Source organism: Fulmarus glacialis, unplaced genomic scaffold (assembly GCF_000690835.1).
Source record: "Fulmarus glacialis isolate BGI_N327 unplaced genomic scaffold, ASM69083v1 scaffold10481, whole genome shotgun sequence".
Lineage (NCBI taxonomy): Eukaryota > Metazoa > Chordata > Aves > Procellariiformes > Procellariidae > Fulmarus > Fulmarus glacialis.
In genome coordinates this window covers 1-19,011 of record NW_009193395.1, presented here as the reverse complement: position 1 = coordinate 19,011, position 19,011 = coordinate 1, and the positions used below count along the sequence as shown (strand labels likewise).

The window sequence follows — 19,011 nt, the reverse complement described above, 5'->3', positions numbered from 1 at the left end:
AAGGTTGTTTTCTTAAATTACTCTTATTTGTAAACGTCTTCTTAATATAAGTCTGTTTAAGAATCTGACTTCATTATTTCTTGTCAGATTTCTTAAATCAAGTATACAAAGGTGTGTTTTCGTTTGCAACATATTTTCTGGTAGGTATTTAATTTTAGCATTTTTCATAATTTATAGTAAGTCACTTTTCTTTCTGACTTGAATAATGTGGTGTTTTGTCTTTAGCCCTGTTGAGGAGGACAGAGATACAAAGATAATCTCAAAGGATGAGAAAGGTATGTTTCTTTTCAAAAACAGAGCTTTACTGATTGCTTGGAGAAACTGTTTTTGTATTGGATGGAGTATTTTGGTGGAAAAGCGTTGGAATCTGTGCAGTTGTTAAATATCATAAATTATTCACCTCTTTCTGGATTTTTTAAAATCTATTTTTGCCAAAAATCCTATTTTCCTTTTATGCATTTTCTAAGGATATCTGTGTCGCACCCTTTTGTTTGTATGCTGCTCTTCAAAGGTAGACTTTAATACGTGGCAAATACGTCCTTCATGGCACTGAAGATGCTTACCAACAGCTGTTAGTGAGTCAAGAGCCTTTCGCAATTGTGTTTGCTTTACTATACACTTGTGATGCTTGTTACCGTCTTCTGTTTTGCTGAAATTTGGAATCTAGTATTCACGTATTTAAATGCTACAGAAACTTACAGCTTAACGTTGTCTTCGAATTAAATTGATGTTATTGAATCTTTGTCCACGCAGATTCTATTTACAGTGCAAATATGCATCATAAGCAAGATGAAAATTTATTGATCAACAGTGTCAGAAGCCTGCTCCTTCTTTTCATGATACTTCTTCCTTTTAATGCACCAGGCTGCTGAGTCTTTGCAGCTCACCCCACCTCTATTCTTTCCTACCTGACCAGGGCAGAAAATCTAGAATTGAGTGTTAACGTTCTTCTGCTACAGGCAGGTAGTTCAGCACTCTAAGCGTGGAAGTTGCAGCAATTCCTATAATAGGCACTCGTCATGAGATCTGTTTACCGACTGGACAGGAAGAAGTTGTTTGGTTTTAATTGGGTTTTACAACACAGACTGAACTCACTGTCAGCTGCTTTTTCCAAGATCCAGGTTTATACCTGTCTATGCAAGCTACTGGACCTCACCATCAGCTCCATTAGGGTCTGTTTACCTCTTGCTTACAGTCTGTAATCTTGTGTTCTCTTACTTTGGAATATTTAAAGGAGTGTTTTGTGCATGCTGTCATTTACCCAAGGACTTGAGTGTATTTTTTTGTGGACTGGGAAAACTCTTCTTGAAGTTTGCATTCAAAACAGCCTTCAGAAACTTGGGTGTCTGATAACAACCTTGACCCTGCATACCTTCCTCCAAAGGATGTGCTGTGTTCCATAACATTTGTTTAAATCTTTTTCTGGCTTAGTAAACAGCACTGGGGAGAGGTAGCTACTTGGTTATGTAACACACTGCATGCAGAGCAAAGGAGTTGAGCCAGAAGAAAGGTACAGAACTATATACAAGTCAGTTCTGACTCATACATTGCTATTTCCACACCTGTATGAAAGGATTTTATTTAGGATGAGGAGTTTCCCATGTTCCGTGTGTTCATTATGACAGCTGTATTAATAAGACTGTAGAAAAACAAATTTATGAGCTCATAAGTCTGGTGGACTTGGCAGCCGATTTACGCATGTCTGAAAGATGTTTCCAGTGTTGAGGGTTGGCTCCCAATACCTGTATCATTCTAGTTTCTAAGTTAGAGAAGATGTTATAGTCCCAGTCTTTTTTTGTCTTGGAAGTGCAGTACCATTGCAGGAGCACCTCTTTAAGTCTTATGGGAGGACAAAAACTGGAGATATTAACACTGATCAAAGCTTATTCAAAAAGGACATTAACATCGTTTAAATAATCTAAAAAATTGTGGGTAAAATAGAAGAAAGAACTGCTCATTTTTCTCTTTCTCCAGGATGCCAGTGACAGTGTAGCTGCAGGTAGCTGTTTTGAAATTCTAGAGGAAGGATGTGGAGTAAAAGCATCAAAGCCTACAGCCCAGCTTTTTGACACACCAAGACAATGTATCTCCCATGTGTTTGCACGCATGACACACCTTTGTCCATGCGGTTCTTGAAACTAGAAAATGAGAAGTGTAGACTTAGTCCCCTTTATGTAAAAGACCTCTGCTTTTTTTAAAGAGATTGACACAAATGATTGCAGGCTTCCCTAGGGAACTTGTATAAATATTAACAACAATGTTCTCAGTGCTAAGCTCATGTTTGAGACAATGACAAAAATTATCAGGAAGTTAGAGATGGAAAGACACCCAAATAAAATAGCATTTTAGAAAGGTTCTGGAAGAAATGTCTCCCCTTGATGAAAGCAGTTCTGAGAAATTCCATATATCACCAAAAAAACCCAAAAAAGGCAGATGGTTTGGAAGCAGGTAGCTGGACTGAAACCTCCTTCACTTCATTCATTGAAGCCTTGGAACTGAACACTACCAAGATGGATAAAAGGACAGTAAAGACATTTTGAAGGAGACTGGAAACAGTATCCCTGCATAAGTGCATCATGCTGAAATGCAAACTCTAAAACTTGGAGTTCAGCTTGAACGCTTATTAATCACTAGACGTTGGGTATTCAGATTTTACAAGTACATAGGCATTTATAAAATTTATCTTTCTAGTTTAGATGGCAAATTGGACTGGTGTTCTGTAGTTCTTGCATAGTTAAAGAAAGCTAGGTCTTTTCTGACTCCTGTAACTGAAGTCACAGGCTTCATACCCCAACTGTGGAATCTGTGTGGGCAGAAATAGGAGAGAAATTTTCTTGTTTTCTTTATGGTGAATGTCTTTGCTTGAGAGGTATGGTTAATCTGCATCCCATCATCATTCCTTTGGAGTCGAGATAAGGAGGGCAAGACATGAGCATACATGGGTACTAAGAACATAGAGTTCCTGCAACTCTAGCAGGTCTTCTGTCTTTTCCTGTAAGTGCAGAGTTACAGGCATGTATCCAGGCACATTCTAAAGAGCCACGGTTACTTCAGAGATGCCCTAGTCCAGTGTCTTGAAGAATGACAACATTCTTCTGTTGCACATCTCAAAGCTTGTAGTTCCATCTTAAAGTTTTTGGACTTGTAATACTACTTGACTTCAGGAGTGTGAATCATGGGGGGAGAATGTTATGCATTGCATTTCATTTGCTCTATGATTTAAAAAGATTTGTGGAACTGCTCCTTTTAAATTCAGAAGTAGTTGTTGAAATAATTAGGATTTGGGGTATGTTTTGGTTTTGTTTGTTTGTTTTCCTAATTAGGTCGCACTGCTAGCGGTTCTGGTAGAAACTTTTGGGTGAGTGGACTGGCTTCCACTACCAGAGCTACAGATTTGAAGAATCTGTTTAGCAAATATGGGAAGGTAAGGGTTGGTTTGGTTTTTTTCTCTTGAAACTGTCGTAGTAAGACTTCTTGCGCTTCTGTCACTGAAAATACCAGTGAAAGGAATGCAATTATCAAAAATATTGTGGGATATCAAGGAAGAAATTGCCAAAGTACATGCTGAATGACTGCTTTTTTATTCTGTCGCTCACTTCCAAACACAAATAGAATTCCATTTAAGGTCATTTATTTGAAACAGTCAATTACTGTTTACGTACGCTTCTGTGCTGTAGTATAGTATCTTCACCCATTTGAAATTCACAGTCAACAGTGAGTTTAACAGTGCTTATTAAAGACTTCCTTAGGACTAAGTAAAACATACAGTAAATGTTGAAACATAATTATTGGGGAATAGCTTAAGAATTGCCTTGGTACCTGAAGTTTTATTTTTGTCTAGAGTTGGCAGTTGCTTTAAAAAGCACTCGTTTGGGTAGTTTGGGGGGGGAGGTTGTTTGGTTTGGTTCCTGCAGTTGTCATTAATGATAGACGAAATGGCAAGTTAAATCTCCCTGTCAGTTGGGAAGTTGAAAGAGCTGGTTTAATAGAAGACTGATGTCAGAGACATCAGTAAGGATTTTTGTCAAACCCTTGAAGCCTATTTAAAGATGACTGTCAGCAGATTGTGGTAAAAGAAAGCAATCTGCTATTGAATGTTTAACTAATGAAAATACTGTAGAACTTAAATGTGACTTCACAATAGGTACAAAAAATGGATTAAGTGTAGCACAGCTTTGAGCTTGTCTGAAAGTCATAAGAATAGTAAAACCTTTTTAACGTTCCTTGCAACAATAAAAACGTAAAACTTTCCTTCCATTTATTTGTTCCATCTGGTAACCTGGAACGTTCGTCATAGAGACGTACCACAAAATTTTAAATGTAATTAAAAACTATGCAACAGCCAAGCTAGTATTTGCCTCTACTTAGATGCCATGGTAACGTTTAGTCATTTAAATAAAATTACTGTTATTTTCTTTGGACTATTAGCAGAGGCAAAGCTTCCTAGAAGTAGATGTATCTCTGCAATAAATTAAATGCTCAAAAGTATGTTCTTTATTCAGCTATACTTTAAAATAATGACACTTCCGTGAAATATGATTGATTTCTGTAATACAAAGTGAGCTGTATTGAATATGTGGGCATAAGTAAGCACCATTTATGAAAACAGGTGTTTTATGTGGGCTTTTTCAAGTGATACTTTTTGGGGAAACTTCCTGTTTCTTAAACAAGATTGTAGATAACAGTGTGGGTCTGCCTCTTACCAGTGACATGAAAACATTTTTTCGAGGGGAGATGGGACTTAGCAGTTGAGCTAGCATTAGCCTGTGGGTGAAAATTGGCTTACAAATTTTTGTTAGGTTTTTACTCCTTTCTTCTTAAGCAAAATGATGTTGTTGATGTAAAGTTAGCCTCTTTTTTTCTTTTTTCTTCCTCCTTCCCCCCCCGCCCCAGGCTTTCTTCAGAACAGAATTTAGTCTTTGGCTCCCATCTATTGATTCAGCTTTTGCAATGTTGCATTGGCAACAGAAGCATGATTGGCTCCACGCAATGCTCCTTTTGTATTTGTTAATCTCTTAAAAATAGAAGTTTCCTGAATGATGGTGGACAGGAATAAAAGAGAGTAGAAGTGGAGCTTGTACTTCTTGCTGTTAGATGGCAGGCATTTGTTAGAGTGAGTGTAATACCTCTTTATTTTGGAAAGGTGGTAGGTGCAAAAGTGGTCACCAATGCTCGCAGTCCTGGTGCTCGCTGTTACGGCTTTGTTACGATGTCTACAGCCGAGGAAGCAACAAAGTGTATTACTCATCTCCACAAAACAGAGTTACATGGGAAAATAATTTCTGTAGAAAAAGTGAGTACTGATCCTCAAAGATATCCCATTAGCATCGGATTGTACAAATGATCGAGGCCACATTCTCAGCTGATGATGTGCAAAATAAATTTCAGGCAAAAAATGAACCTTCTGGGAAGAAGCCAAGTGAGAAAAAAGAGAATGAAGCAAAGAAAGAAACAGTCAGTGAGAGGTACTGTTCTAAAAATTCTGTGTCCAAAGGTGTTTTGCTGTCTGTCAGTCTATGTTGATTGGTCATGAAAAACAAAGTTACAGTAAGAATTTCTGTGGCAAACATTCAAAAAAAGTGATAGATGCATTTTTCCAACTTTTACTAAAAGATAAACTTCTGTTGATGTTCAGTGCCTAACTTAACATGTTTCTGTTATGTGCTTTAAGGTAGGCATTGGAAAGTTGCATTTTCAAGCATACCTTTTAATCTAGCTATATTTGGGGTCTAGTAAAGATTATGGTGCTTTCATGTCACAAATCTATAGGAAAGGCCATTTGAGAATTTTGATCAGTATGTCACTGTGTCTTCGTTAAATTTTTCTCTCATTGGAATAGGGCTTTCTCAGGTGGTTGTGGTCACAAACAGTTAAAGATCAGTTGTTCCAGATCCTGTTTCCAGAACATGTTCCTCTTCAGCACTGTGCTTTTTCTCTATAGCATTACTGAAAGTAGCTGAAAAAGACACTGTGAGAGTGAATAAGATACTGAGTCCTTTCCTTTAATTATCTTCTTGAGGCATAACTCCTATTAAATGCTATTTGCTGAGAAGTTTTTGCCTTTATTTCATCTAGTTGCCTGACAAAAATGGTTCACTTTGGCACTTCATAATTGTCAAGTTGTGTAAGAAACTTTTTGGTCATTAAGCACATGGTGATGCAACATTTTTCCTTTTGCCTCCAGTTGAGATATCTGAATCACGGCCAAGTTTTTATGGCAGCTGCAGAGCATGGTCTGATTGTCTTATTTTATGGCGTAGGAAGTTGTAAAAGGAAATCTTTGGAAATCTAATTATGACTGTCTTATCACATCAGAATTCTACTTTGTTACTGTGTTGCTAGCATTCTCCTTTGGTTTTCTTCTCTCTTACTCTGTATTAGTCTAATCTATATCAATATCTATCTGTAGACCTGGCAGTGTTAAAAGGGATGAGAAATCTGACCAAAAAGATGATCCTAAAAAGACAGAAGACAAAGATGAAAAGGAAAAAAAAGATAAAGATGAACTGAAGTCTGGTTCATCAGATCAACTTAAAACTATTAAGTCAGGTAATTTGGCTATTCATTTTTTCATAGAGTAAAAGATACGGTGAAGTATGAATAATTAATTGTAGGTAGTTCTTTCCAAAGAACTGCCAATATTCTAGAATTATTTCCGGTTCTTAGTTGGAAAGCCAGAAGGTATAAAGAGGTGGGGCCGGGGGGTGTTTGACATTGTGTCATCCTTAACAGAACACTTGGAATAGGTGTAGCGAAAAAATGATTTTTGAAAAGAGTTTTAAATGACCGTTTTCACATTTTAGAGAACATAACTTCTGGCATAGCAATGAGTGGTGTAGATTATGTAGTTTGATCCATTTTTCCATCTCTCTCCCCTCAATTTCTGATTTATTTAGGAAGTAAAGGAACAGAGAGAACAGTAGTAATGGATAAATCCAAAGGAGAACCTGTTATTAGTGTGAAAACATCAACTGCATCAAAAGACAGAGTAAGTAATGTTTCTGCATAGGAAACATTATGTGTCAGTTTTCCTTAGAAACAAATACTGAATCCTACCAAGCTACATGTAACCCACGCTTGTCTTACCAATTTGTCCAATTAGAGTTTCTATAATGTGGATTTAGATCTTTATTAGTAAAATGCCTTTCATACGGCTGATACCATATTCAGCAATGAAATCCTGCCAAGCAAATGTGGGAAGGTAAGTATTACTGGGTTAATATATGGTGTGTCTGTAATGTTAAAAAAAGAACAGCTTTTTTGAAAAATGCGGGGACCAAGCTTTGAGACTTGGTATGTATGAATGGAAACGGAGCTTAGAGTATTGTTTGTGATAGTTGTCCTTTTATAAATGTACTCCATTCAGTTTCTCTACTTCAATGTTAAATACAGAGCATTAAGAGCCAGGATCGCAAATCAGGGAGCAGAGAGAGACAAGGCATTGTGCCATTTGACAAAATTAAAGCACAACGAAAAATGAGGGAGGCAGAGCAGCGCCGGTAAGAGCAACAGTGAAATTCTTTGATTTTTTTTTTTTCCTAGAATGAATATAATTTTCTTTTGATTAAAATGACAAAGAGATAAAGAGGGGTTTCATTTGTTCTTTACTTGTAATTTGTTATGTTCGTGGGTCACGTATCTATTGAATTGGGAAAGCTCCAATTATGGACTCTGTTAATACTAAGCTTGAAATTGTGTTTGGAAAAAAAAAATTGCAGTTTATTTTTTGTTCTTTTTCCATTTTGTAGATTTTGTGGTTTAGATAGATTTAAGTATGCTGCTCTCCTTAGCTGAGCATGCGTTATAGTAGAGGTGAAATGGTAATTCTAAACTTGCCACACTCAAATATACGGGGAAAGACCAGGAGAAAAGTTGTCTTTCTCAGAGTAAGACCTTCTCTTTCTTGTCATAGCATTCAAAGTCTCCACAGTGTTTGAAATAAAACAAGATCAGTATTTTTGTATTTAAATACATTGTGTCTATAGAGGAATTGGGAGATTTTCCAGCAGCCCTTCAAAGTTTCCACATTGTATTTCTTTAGAAAGAGAAGAACCTAATTCAGGTATTTATTTTTTGTGGGGCATTTGGATTCAAATTCTCCTGACCATATAGGATTTTTTGCCCCCACAGGTGGGTTTTGTGGGAGTAATATGATCAGTCTCATATTAAATACAAGTAATTCATGTGTATGCTGAGTGTCTGTCTTCCCTCCGTGCCCTCCCTCCCACCCCATCCAGGTATAATTTCAAGGAGCTGACGCAAGTTTGCAGTCACTGTGGTTTTAATTTTTAATACTTCTTTTTCTTCTTTTTCTTTTTTTTTTTTCCTTTTTAACTTCCTTTATTTGTTGAAGTGTTAGATCTGCAACCTTTTGTTTCTGTTAAAATAGCACACGTGAGCGTCGGGAGAGACAGCAGCACCTGCAGACTATCCGGGAACGAGAAGAAAGGGAGAGGCTTGAGATTGCTCGTGAGAGACTGGAAATTGAGAGGCAGCGTCTTGAACGAGAACGGATGGAAAGAGAAAGGCTGGAAAGAGAACGAATGCACATAGAGCATGAAAGGAGAAGAGAACAAGATCGCATTCAGCGAGAAAGAGAAGAGCTGCGACGCCAGCATGAGCAACTGCGCTATGAACAAGAACGTCGGTCTGCAATGAGAAGACCATATGACATAGATGGCAGGTAACGCCAGCAAATCCAAATATTGCAAGTGGGAAACGTTGCTGCCAGGTTCTGTCTCATCAGCCTGTGCTATAAAAAGTTATTCGTATGCTCTCAGCTTCCATTAATCAGCACTTGTTGATTGCATTGAGACGATCATGTTTAATAGCCCCAGTCAAACTATCCTCTCTGAGGTTTTTCAACTCCCTTTTGAACTTAATTATCCTTCTTCCAGTTTGCACAGTTTGGAAGGAGGGAACAATATCAAAAGTCATTATCTTGACTAAAATGAGTATGTTCTTTCTTTCAGAAGAGATGATCCATACTGGCCAGAGGCAAAACGAATGGCAATGAATGATAGGTACCATTCAGATTTCAGTCGCCAGGATCGCTTCCATGACTTTGATCACAGGGATCGTGGCCGTTATCAAGACCATTCAATAGACAGGTTGGTGTCTTACCTCCACTGTGTTGCCTGAAATCAAAAGACAGAAATGCATTTAATGTCACATTTTGCTGCCTTTACTGTGTGTTTGGTTTGCATTTTATTTTTTGTGTGGCTTAGTGGCTGTGGATTTTTTCTTATACAACCACAAAGAGCTCTGTACTGTGCCATGAGTTAAGCCTTCTGGCAGGCTTGTTCAGAGTGTTCTGCTTGCAATGCTGTTTCACATGTTTGTAGGATTCTGAAAACTTTCTAAATAATATTGTAGGCACCTAGCATCTTAACGAGAATATTCTGGTTTATACCTTAGGACTAACTGGGTTTTCCAGGAATCCAACGTGTGTCATGGTTTCCATGTGTTCCAGCTGTTTGTGCCTTTTGTAGATAATGTTGGCACTACACGGAAGCAGGATTTTTTCGTGTGTGTTGTCACGTTGATGGATTTTTATAGACTGCTGTATGTTTTACTACCACAGTCTGATTTTAATTTAATTGTCTGTTTGTAGGAGAGACGGATCAAGGACAATGATGGGAGATCGGGATGGACAAGTAAGTTGCTTTATAAAGCTACAGAAACATCTTAACTTCTTACAACCTGGTTTTCTATAGTGTGTGTCAGATTAAAAGTCAGTAGTTAAGAATTAAATTGTATCTCCCAAAAAATATATTGATAACCAGATCATCTTGTTTTCTTTAATAAGATGAAATTTAGTTCAAAGACTTGTTTATTGTAAAAGTTATAGTTATTCTGATACAAATCAAACAAAACAAGTGAGTTGTGTCAAAAAGGTAGAGTATTCCAAAAGATTGTGTAGAAAAGGCAAAGGTACAAAGTACGTATAAAATTCACTCTATGAGATTGCATGGAAATAACAGCAAAACTAGTAGAGAAGTTGGCATGTTTTTGAGGGCTGGGGGAAAGACCTTCAGGGCACATTCAAGCAGTGAGAGATTAATTTTGTGGAGTCACGGAATCCTCAAGTGCCCTTTACTGATGGCTAAGCTGTGAGACTCGGAGGGACCTGGATATGCTGGAGAATTGGGCAGAGGGGAATATCATTAAGTTCAACAATGGGAAATGCAAAGTCTTGCTATTGGGGAGGAATAACCCTGTGCAGCAGTACATGCTTGGGATCAACCAGATGAAAAGCGGTTTTGCAGAGAAGGACCTTGGAGTCATGGTGGACAACAAGCTGACCATGAGTCAGCATTGCACCCTCCTGGCAAAGAAGGTCAGTAGCATCCTGCGCTGCATTAGGAAGAATGTTGCCAGAAGGTCAAGGGAGGTGATCCTTCCTATTTACTCAGCACTCATCTGGTGTACTGTGTCCAGTGCTGGGCTCCCCAGGACAAGAAAGATAAGAGCTTACTGGAGGAAGTGCAGCCCAGGGCCACAAAGATGATTAAGGGCCTGGAGCATCTTTTGTATGAGGAAAGGCTGAGAGAGCTGGGACCGTTCAGCCTGGAGAAGAGAAGGTTCAGGGGTTATCTTATCAATGTGCTTTAATACCTCACGGGAGGGAGGGTGTGGAGAAGACGGAGCCAGGCTCTACTCAGTGGTGCCCACTGACAGGACGAGAGACAATAAGCGCAAACTGAAACACATGAAATTCCATCTGAAGACAAAACAAATCACCTTTTTTTTTGTTGTTGTTGTTGTAAAAAAAAAAAAAAGAAGTGAAGGTGGTCAAACACTGGAACAGGTTGCACGGGGAAGTTGTGAAGTCTCCAGCTGTGAAGATGCTCAAAACCCGATGGGAGACTGTTCTGGACAGCCTGCCCTGGCTGACCCTGCTTGAGCAGGGGGGTTGGACTAGATGATCTCAGGAGGTCCCTTCCATCCTAAATGATTCTGAGATTGAGTAATTACAGCTGAGCAACTTTAAACAATTAAAGAGTCTGTTTTGGGCAGTCCTGTAAGTGTTCTTTGCCTTTTAGCATTATCCAGACGAACGCCACGGAGGACCAGACCGTCATTCACGAGACTCTCGGGAAAGTTGGGGTAGCTATGGATCTGACAGAAGAATGAGTGAAAGTAGAGGGATACCCCCACAGTCACGGTTAGTACACTTAACTGAAAGTATTTTTTCTTGTGCATCTAAGGAATATTTCCATATGTGAAAGTGGGACACAGTTTTTGGAAGTACAATTCTTTTTTTTCAACTTTCACCCCCGAGTCTGTTCTCTGTTGGATGAACTACAAATGAGTAGCTCTTTCAGCTTGCCTTGTGCATCAAAACATGCATCTTGGCATGATTTTTTTTAATAACTTCACATCTGAAAGTCTTCATGATTTCAATTAATTTTACCTAACATTCCTATCAAAGCTTGATATTTTCAGGGTAGTGGTTCTTCCCCAGTTTGTAGTTGTTGGAAGCACCATCCTGTCAGCCCTTTGAAAGGAGAACAAGTTAATAAAATGCTTACAGATTGGGGGGCAGGGGGGGTGTTTTGAGGTTTTGTGTTGTGTTTTTGTTTTTTTAAGAAGTCCTATGAGTAAGCCAGCCTACAGAAAACACCAAAAATAAACTGACTGGTCAAAACAAGCTAGGATGTTCGGAGTAAACTGGGACATCAATGTAGCATAAACCAGATTAAGAAAATCTTATTTTCTTATTTCTCATGTTAGTTGGATTGAACAGAAGGCTTATTACTGAGATTTGATGTAACAGATAGCAATATAAATACAAGATTTGCATGTACCTTAGTAAAGCATTTGAGTAAGTTTGAGACTTAATTGTTTTTCTTGAATCTATTTTGTGTGCTCCAGCTAATGTGAGAAGGTATGAATTTCATACTTTTGCAGGGATGGACGTGACTGGGGAGATCATGGTCGAAAGTTTGAAGGACATCAAGATCGTTCATGGCAGAGCAGTGTGGATGGAGGAATGATAGGACGGGATCATGAGAGATGGCAAGGTATGCTTCTTGCACAACAGCTCATCAGTCGTGCTACGTAAAGCAGAAAATACAGGCATTATTATCCTTGGAGATGAAGTAAAACTATTACTGTGGATATAAAGGAAGCATTTGAACTTTTTTAGGTGGAGGTAGAGGCAGACCTGGCCATGTGATGCATCGTGGAGGCATGTCAGGGTAAGAACTTAAAAAGAGCAAAGTGTTTCTCTTGTTAAGGGGCATCTCTTCTATTTAAATTGGCCAAAGAAACAATTTATGGGAGCATCCGTTATCTGTTTTGTTATTTAAATGTCAGGGAATAATAAAATATTCCCATGGTTTTTATGTAGTGCATCTTATCAAAGAGTAAAAAATCACACAAAAAGTTTTAAAAGAACACCCATTATATCAACCTGACTACCAGAGTCACAAGAGAAAATTAAAATGTCTGAATCACTTTCTAGGCGTGGAGGTTTCATGCAAGGTGGCAACCAAAGTCAGATGATGCATGGAGGAGGAATGCAAGGAGAAGGATTTGCTGGCCAGGAGAGAGCAAACAGACCTAATGATCCTCGTTTCAACCGTCGCTACTGAATGTGTTTTAATTTTTAATGCAAGGTGGCAACTGAAATGAATCTGTTACCCAGGGTTACCATTAATTGTAACTTACGGGCTACTGTAAGTGTAATTTTTGTTTTTTTTAAGCTGCTGCCATATTATGTCACTTAATCCAATGTGAACTCATTTGTTTTGTAATGTGTTGTTCATATCCCATTTAAAATGTTTGTTAATGAAGCATTCCATTTTCCATAAATAAAAGCCAGTTTACAGTTAATTGCTTTGTTTCAGCAGTCCCTGGAAAACTAATTTATTCAGCTATATGTTAAACCATGTAACTTACTCTCAAAGATGAAGTATCAAAATGCCTTACAGGTGTCCCTTTGTACTTTCAGTAGCGCACAGCTCCCAGAAATACACTGAAATACTGTGTTACTCCAGATGTGTCAAAATTAACCAGCATAAGAGAATGTCAGTAGATTGCAGTTGTCAGAGTTTGAACAGCCTGCCACTGCAAAATTGACTTAGGATCCTGTAGGACAAGTGGTGAATTCTTGTATCTTGTCTCATGTTGGTAGATACCATGCAACATAATACTCTTCACTCCCTGGAAAAGGCTACATACTGAGCTACCAGCACAGCTTCTATAAGAGAAAATGCATAGGTACTTGTAAAAGTCATGACTTTCAAGTGCAAGTCAGAATCATTTTTGTTTAGCTTCTGATAGATCAGGGTAGTCCAAAGCTCTACCAATTTCAGGCCAGTAATTTTACCTAGCAATCCATAATTTCCTTGAAGTAGATTAGAAACAGCCATTGGCTGTGCTTTGGCATCATTTTAAGAACGTGTTGAGAACTAACATGATCAAGATTGGTGCAAATGATCTGTCACTTTGTCATATCCAAATTATAATTTGTGTTTCTGCAGTCATCTCTGGAGCAACATGGCCTTAGCATTACCCACCAAAGATGGCTTTTGTGATGCCAAGAGGAAAAAATTCTGTTACTTTCATTAATAGGGTTTTTTCCATCTTCAGAGATGTGTTTTTCTCAGTTGCCTGAAGATTTTTTTTTTTTTTTCCCCCATGTGTTTCCTACAGCCTGCATTGTTACAGAAAGTGAAACTCTTCAGGTCTTTTTCATCAGGGTTGAGACTTCCCACACTGCAGGAGGATCCCTGTGGACAAACCGTCTATATTCTAAAAAGCTGCTTTGATTGCTGTGGAGAGTTGCCTGAGGCTGACTGGATCACACTGACATCAACCTCAGTGTAAAAGTTAGTTTTTGTTTTCATGGTGAAGCTGAGGTCCAGAAAGGCTTGAGTCATTTGTTCAAGAACACAGAGTAGGAATGCAAACAGAAAGAACAGATTTCCAGACTGCTACACTTAGGAGCAGCTAACTGTAATATTTCAGTGGGTCTGGCTAGAATTCAGTGCCTCCTTGCTTTTAATCCTTTAGATGTTCACCTCTGATACAGAGAGAGAAAAGAAAAGAGCAGTGATACCCCCAGACCTGCTCTGCTTTGTCTTTCCCAATTCAGACCATCGATCGTTAAGCATGAGGACAAGTGAATCACTCCTACTAGATGTAACCTACAGCTGTCCCTATTCTTGTGTCTGGACCTCCTCTGCAGTAATTGCATGGAAACATGAAGCTCCAGCACAACTCACCTGTCCATTTGTAGCTTTAAGGAGAGCATCTTTCCTTGTCCTCAGCAGGTATGTAGCATCCCGAAAGGGGTTATGAGATTTCCCCTCCAGCCAGGGCAGGCTCTATTTACAGCACCACACAGTCCTTTATAAGCATGAGGAACATTGCCATCTCCTGGTCTACTATTTAAGGAGTTTGGAAAAGTCGAAAAAGTCATGCCTGTGACCCAAACTATTGCATCAACAACCTACGTAGAGATTTGACGCCAAAGGGATAGTATTTTATCATCTAGGGAGACAATTATTCTAATAAAAGAACCTTTTTGACCATCATGGGGGGGAAAAAACAACAACCAACCAATCAAACTGGAGCCTCTTATTATCTCATTATGATGTTTACTGCATCTGAAAATCATATTTACTTTAGGATGAAGGCTCTTTCCCCACAAAGTTTTTAACTGAACTGCATTTCCCTCTAGTTCCACTAGACGGCTGCACTGACTCCCTGCATGTTCCTGACACGGTAGCAGCCGATCACTCAAACCTTGACAGCCGGTCAGTGGCTATGATATCTGTCCAGTCTTTATTAAATCCAGTGCACGGAAATGATCGGACAAATTCTGATTTTGGGGTTGTGGGTTTTTTGGTTTGGTTTGGTTTGTTTTTTGCCTGGTGCGAAGATTTCTACGGGCTATCAAAAAAAAAAAAAAAATCCACACAGCATAGGTGGAGACAAAGCTAAACAGCTGCCTTCTATTCCCCAGTTCCAAATAAACTCAGGATAGAGACAATGTGACCCAACTTTAGCAGAACCTTGGAATGTCCACTACTGGTGTAAGCAGGTTGCATCTCTGTGGTTAATTACTGCTGTAATCAACTGCTGTAACATGTAAAGCACACAGTAAAACATAAATATACTGATCAACTCAGGTTTACATAGGACAGAAATTGGGTTTGCATAGGGCATTTTTTTTCAAACAGCAAATGTGAGTTCCCTGCTTTTAAGAAATCCTCATTCACTGAACTTTTGCAGGCTAGAGTCCTCAAGGTAGTTCTAACGAATGTTACCAAAATCATTCAGGTGTTTTTAAAAAAAATAATGTCTGTTAAATGAATCAAAAACAAACCAAAAAAGTGATTTTAATATTGCTTATGCCTGCCTCAGCTCATTAACCTTACTGACTCCGCAAACCTGTTGGGAGTCTCAGCAAGGGAAGAACAACTTCCAGACCAGTCCCAACCTTTCTGTTCCTTAAAATGAAACCAAGTGAAGCATGCAAGTTCTGTGATGAGAAAAGCAAAGTAATTGCATTCAAAGGAGGCGGAATAATCCTAACTGAGCAGCAAAAGGCAGGTGTGTTCTAGCATTCAAGGCACTGCAGCTAATGGTAATCTCCCAGCAATTTCAAGCTCACACATGAAACTATACCTGGCCTGCAGATGGAGAATGTTTGATGCTAACGAGCATGCAAGCAAGATCCTGAGCACGTGCCTGTTTCCAATTTAACAGCGCCCTCCAAGGAAAGATCTAGTTACCACAATGCAGCAGAGTAAGCTGCTTGCCCTACCATGTTTGTCCCTCAGTATTTTGGTTTAGTGTTATTCAGTGTTGCTGTCGTAGCCTCTCAAGTTGGTAGTTCAGGTAAGAAAGTTTGTCTGATCTCTGAAAGCTATAGCAATGTGAAGAGTAGCTCTTACTGAGTATGTCAGCTGCTGCTTGTTTTGCAAAGGAAGAAAGACTCCACTGGGGCTAGCTAATCGAGTCACCTAACAGTTCTGTCCAAACATGGAAAAACATCTCCAAAAGTTGTGCAAGATTCAAGTTTCACCTGGTATCGCATAGCTCGGAATGAGTGGTCTGTGCTGTTAGAACAGAGGAACTTTCACAGCATCTAGCTCTTAAAAGGCCAGCCTAGTATGTCTACACTAGAAGCCTAGCTTTATAATCAGTGGAGGGAAACAGTTCCTAACTGTTTTGGAGGCTTTCACTGACTTTGGAAGTCTGTGTAACTGATCTGATGCCATAGTTAATGGCATAAACCCTCCATAATTCATGTTTACTTCATAAACATACTAGAGATGCTGGTGGCGCAGGGTGTCATCTGTGCTTCTTGGGAACTGTGCTGGAATGACAATGCTGCAAGAAGTGTAAGTATGAGAAAGTACACCCATGCCAACTCTCTTGCCTTGAGAAGGCAACTGAAGCATTTGTGTGAGCCAAACTCAAGACGCTTACTAAGTGCTGACATACAAGAGAACTGTATTCACTTGTACATACCTTCCTCTTCTTTTTAGTAAATAACTTGAATTACTTAAGATCATTCATAAAATACCATTGAGAAAGCATATTACAGTGAAGAAGCTTTAGAAAGCAATCATCAAAGGACAAAAAAGTGGTACAGAAGATCTGAAAAGTATGGAGAACTAAAGTTCCAAGCATACCAGAGGTGCGGTATTCTACCTATTTGTACATAAAGTATGTACATAAACCAAGACCATGCTTTGTTCAAAGTGATTTGAACACTGTAGCAAAAGCTAGAGAGATGAAGACTCTCTCGATGACAGTGTCAGAATTTTCTTAGTGGGAGACTTGGCCTGTGTCCTGGGGGAGTAGACACAGAACCATCGGCTGGAGTCCTGAACCTTACTCTACCTCTCCCCTTATCTTCCAGGATATTCAAGCTGAGGGTAAGTGTTTTCAGAAAAGACTTGAAGATAAGCACAGAGGCCATCCTGGTGACAGGAGACGATTCTTTTATTACTTCTGGTGATTTGCAAGGTAAAAATTAAACACTGCTCTGGAAAATTAAGTCCTCTGTTTTACCAAAGAGCAGTGAAGGGGTAGTCAATGGTAGACTGAGCTTCCCATGCTACTGACTGTAGCAGGAGAGAAGGGAGGTCTGTTCCAGTAGACTCACGTTCCCAGTGCATCCCTAGCTGAGCTATATGTGATGTGAGATGTGCTGCTTTTCAAAGTCGGTTGCCTAAGCCACAGCAAGCTCATTACACAGGGGCTGTAAAATGGCAGACAGCTCCTGTCTCACAGCTGGAGTTAATTTGATTATGTACTGTAATTGCCAGCATGCCCAGGAGCCAGTCTGCTGAACAGCAGCCCTGCACGAGTATCTTAGCTCCATTAGTTTCTGGTGTGTGGGTGTGGGTAGCTGTGACGGAAGTTCCTGCTGGAAAAGCTGTGCTGCTTCAAGGGCAGTTGCCATTGGGAAGCCAAGGAAGAAATGGGGGTATTGATAGAGGTTATCGAGGTTCTAGAATGAGGTGAAGCATCTGGCACCTGCACAACAGAAAGAACAGAAGGAAGGGGGACTACTAGATAAAGGGCTAAAAGTAAAACAAGACTTGCCCATAGGTCTGTAGGGAAGAGCTCGCACTGAAGAAAGAAAGAAATTATTTATCATCCCTTAAGAGAGGACACAGACTAAACTCCCAGGCCAACATGTGATGTTGTGGCTGTACAGCTGTGGAAAGCCTATGGTACTGGAACTGGTGGAGACAAAATGTTATTGCATTCGACTGGAGCTAATCCCCCTTCCTCTTTCCCCCTGTGCCTTTCCCTCCCCTCTGCCCCCTCGCTAGTAAAGCAAGCACTCTATAGAATGCAGTTTCATGTCATGAGACGGGGAGCTGATCGCAGTCCTCCAGCCCTTGTCCCCAACACCACTGCTGTTGTCAGTAACCTTTGTGTTACTCTTGCTTTTTGCATTGTACCCTGAGATTCTGATGTGCTTGCCTATCCTCCCTAACACAGACAAAAGTTGAACTGTATCATTCAGCAGTTCCACAGCTGGAAAAGAAGGCGTTTTTGTTTGTTTGTTTGTTTGTTTCCCCCTCTTGTGTTCACTGCAATTTTTTTTCTTTATATGTCCACTACAAAACAGGTGAGCCTGGATCATTCTGCCACGGCTCCATAACAAATGGTTCTTTTGAAGGATTTACCAGCACCAAGGATGGTACATACCATGTGGAGTCTGCTAGAGGATTCAGTAGCAAGGACAATTCTCCAGGTTGGTTTTTTTCTTCCACCATGAAAGTCTCTGGTTCTTTGAGAGGGTGTTGAAATGATTGACTGAAAGAAAACAATACTTTGCACTGAAGGAACACTTGTTTCTCTCTTCTCTTGCAATTCAGGAGTGCTGTTTGTGCATTGACCTCAAGCAATTATAACTTTGAAAGTTTTAACTAGGACTCTTGTCATTGTTTATTACAAGGTACTGTTTTACCTTGGGGAAACTTGGCAGTAGGGAAGTGAATGACCAAAAGATGTGCACAAAGCAGCGGCAGAGCCAGCAGTCTTGCCTTGCATTTTATTCTCTATCAAAATCTGTAAGTAGAATCTAGATCCAATTCCCCGCTGCTCCTGCCCAAACTATGAGCCTTATGCCCTTTTCTGTCTTATGCAGCTAAATATTGCAATGTCTCTTTGTGACAAATTAAGCCTAGAGACTTTGAGACTCTTCTGTGTTCCAGAAACAGGAGGTTGTTCTCTGACTGAACCTTAAAATGATTAATCTTAGAATAACCAATTCTAAGGGACCAAGGGAAGGCTCCACTAGAAGCACTGCAAACAAGGGGATCTAGGGCTGATACAATGACTGCAGCACGTCAACAGAACGAGCATAGCGTGGGGCTGGGGCTTTGCTTTTGTTTGGACCAGCAATACCACTTTTCTTTTACAAAGACTGAGCAGAGTTAATGCTTCAGGAGGGGTGAAGCTGACAAACCCACGCAGATGTGCGTCATCCCCCCCTCCCGTTTTCTTCCCCCCGCCTTTTTCTTCCCC

At 39.6% G+C, this 19,011-nt stretch overlaps 1 protein-coding gene across 1 annotated transcript; it reads left to right on the top strand.

Moving 5' to 3' along the window:
* Positions 1-225: 225 nt before the first annotated feature.
* Positions 226-12,840, top strand: LOC104070137 (scaffold attachment factor B1-like; the record flags this gene model as incomplete). The annotated part of the gene is made up of 14 exons (XM_009587431.1): positions 226-275; positions 3,324-3,424; positions 5,144-5,293; positions 5,389-5,465; positions 6,410-6,549; positions 6,897-6,988; positions 7,393-7,499; positions 8,390-8,683; positions 8,973-9,110; positions 9,614-9,656; positions 11,046-11,167; positions 11,914-12,026; positions 12,152-12,203; positions 12,470-12,840. Coding segments are annotated over 14 exons (1,609 nt in total), but the record flags the coding sequence as incomplete, so codon positions are not given.
* Between the last annotated feature and the right edge of the window lie 6,171 nt (positions 12,841-19,011).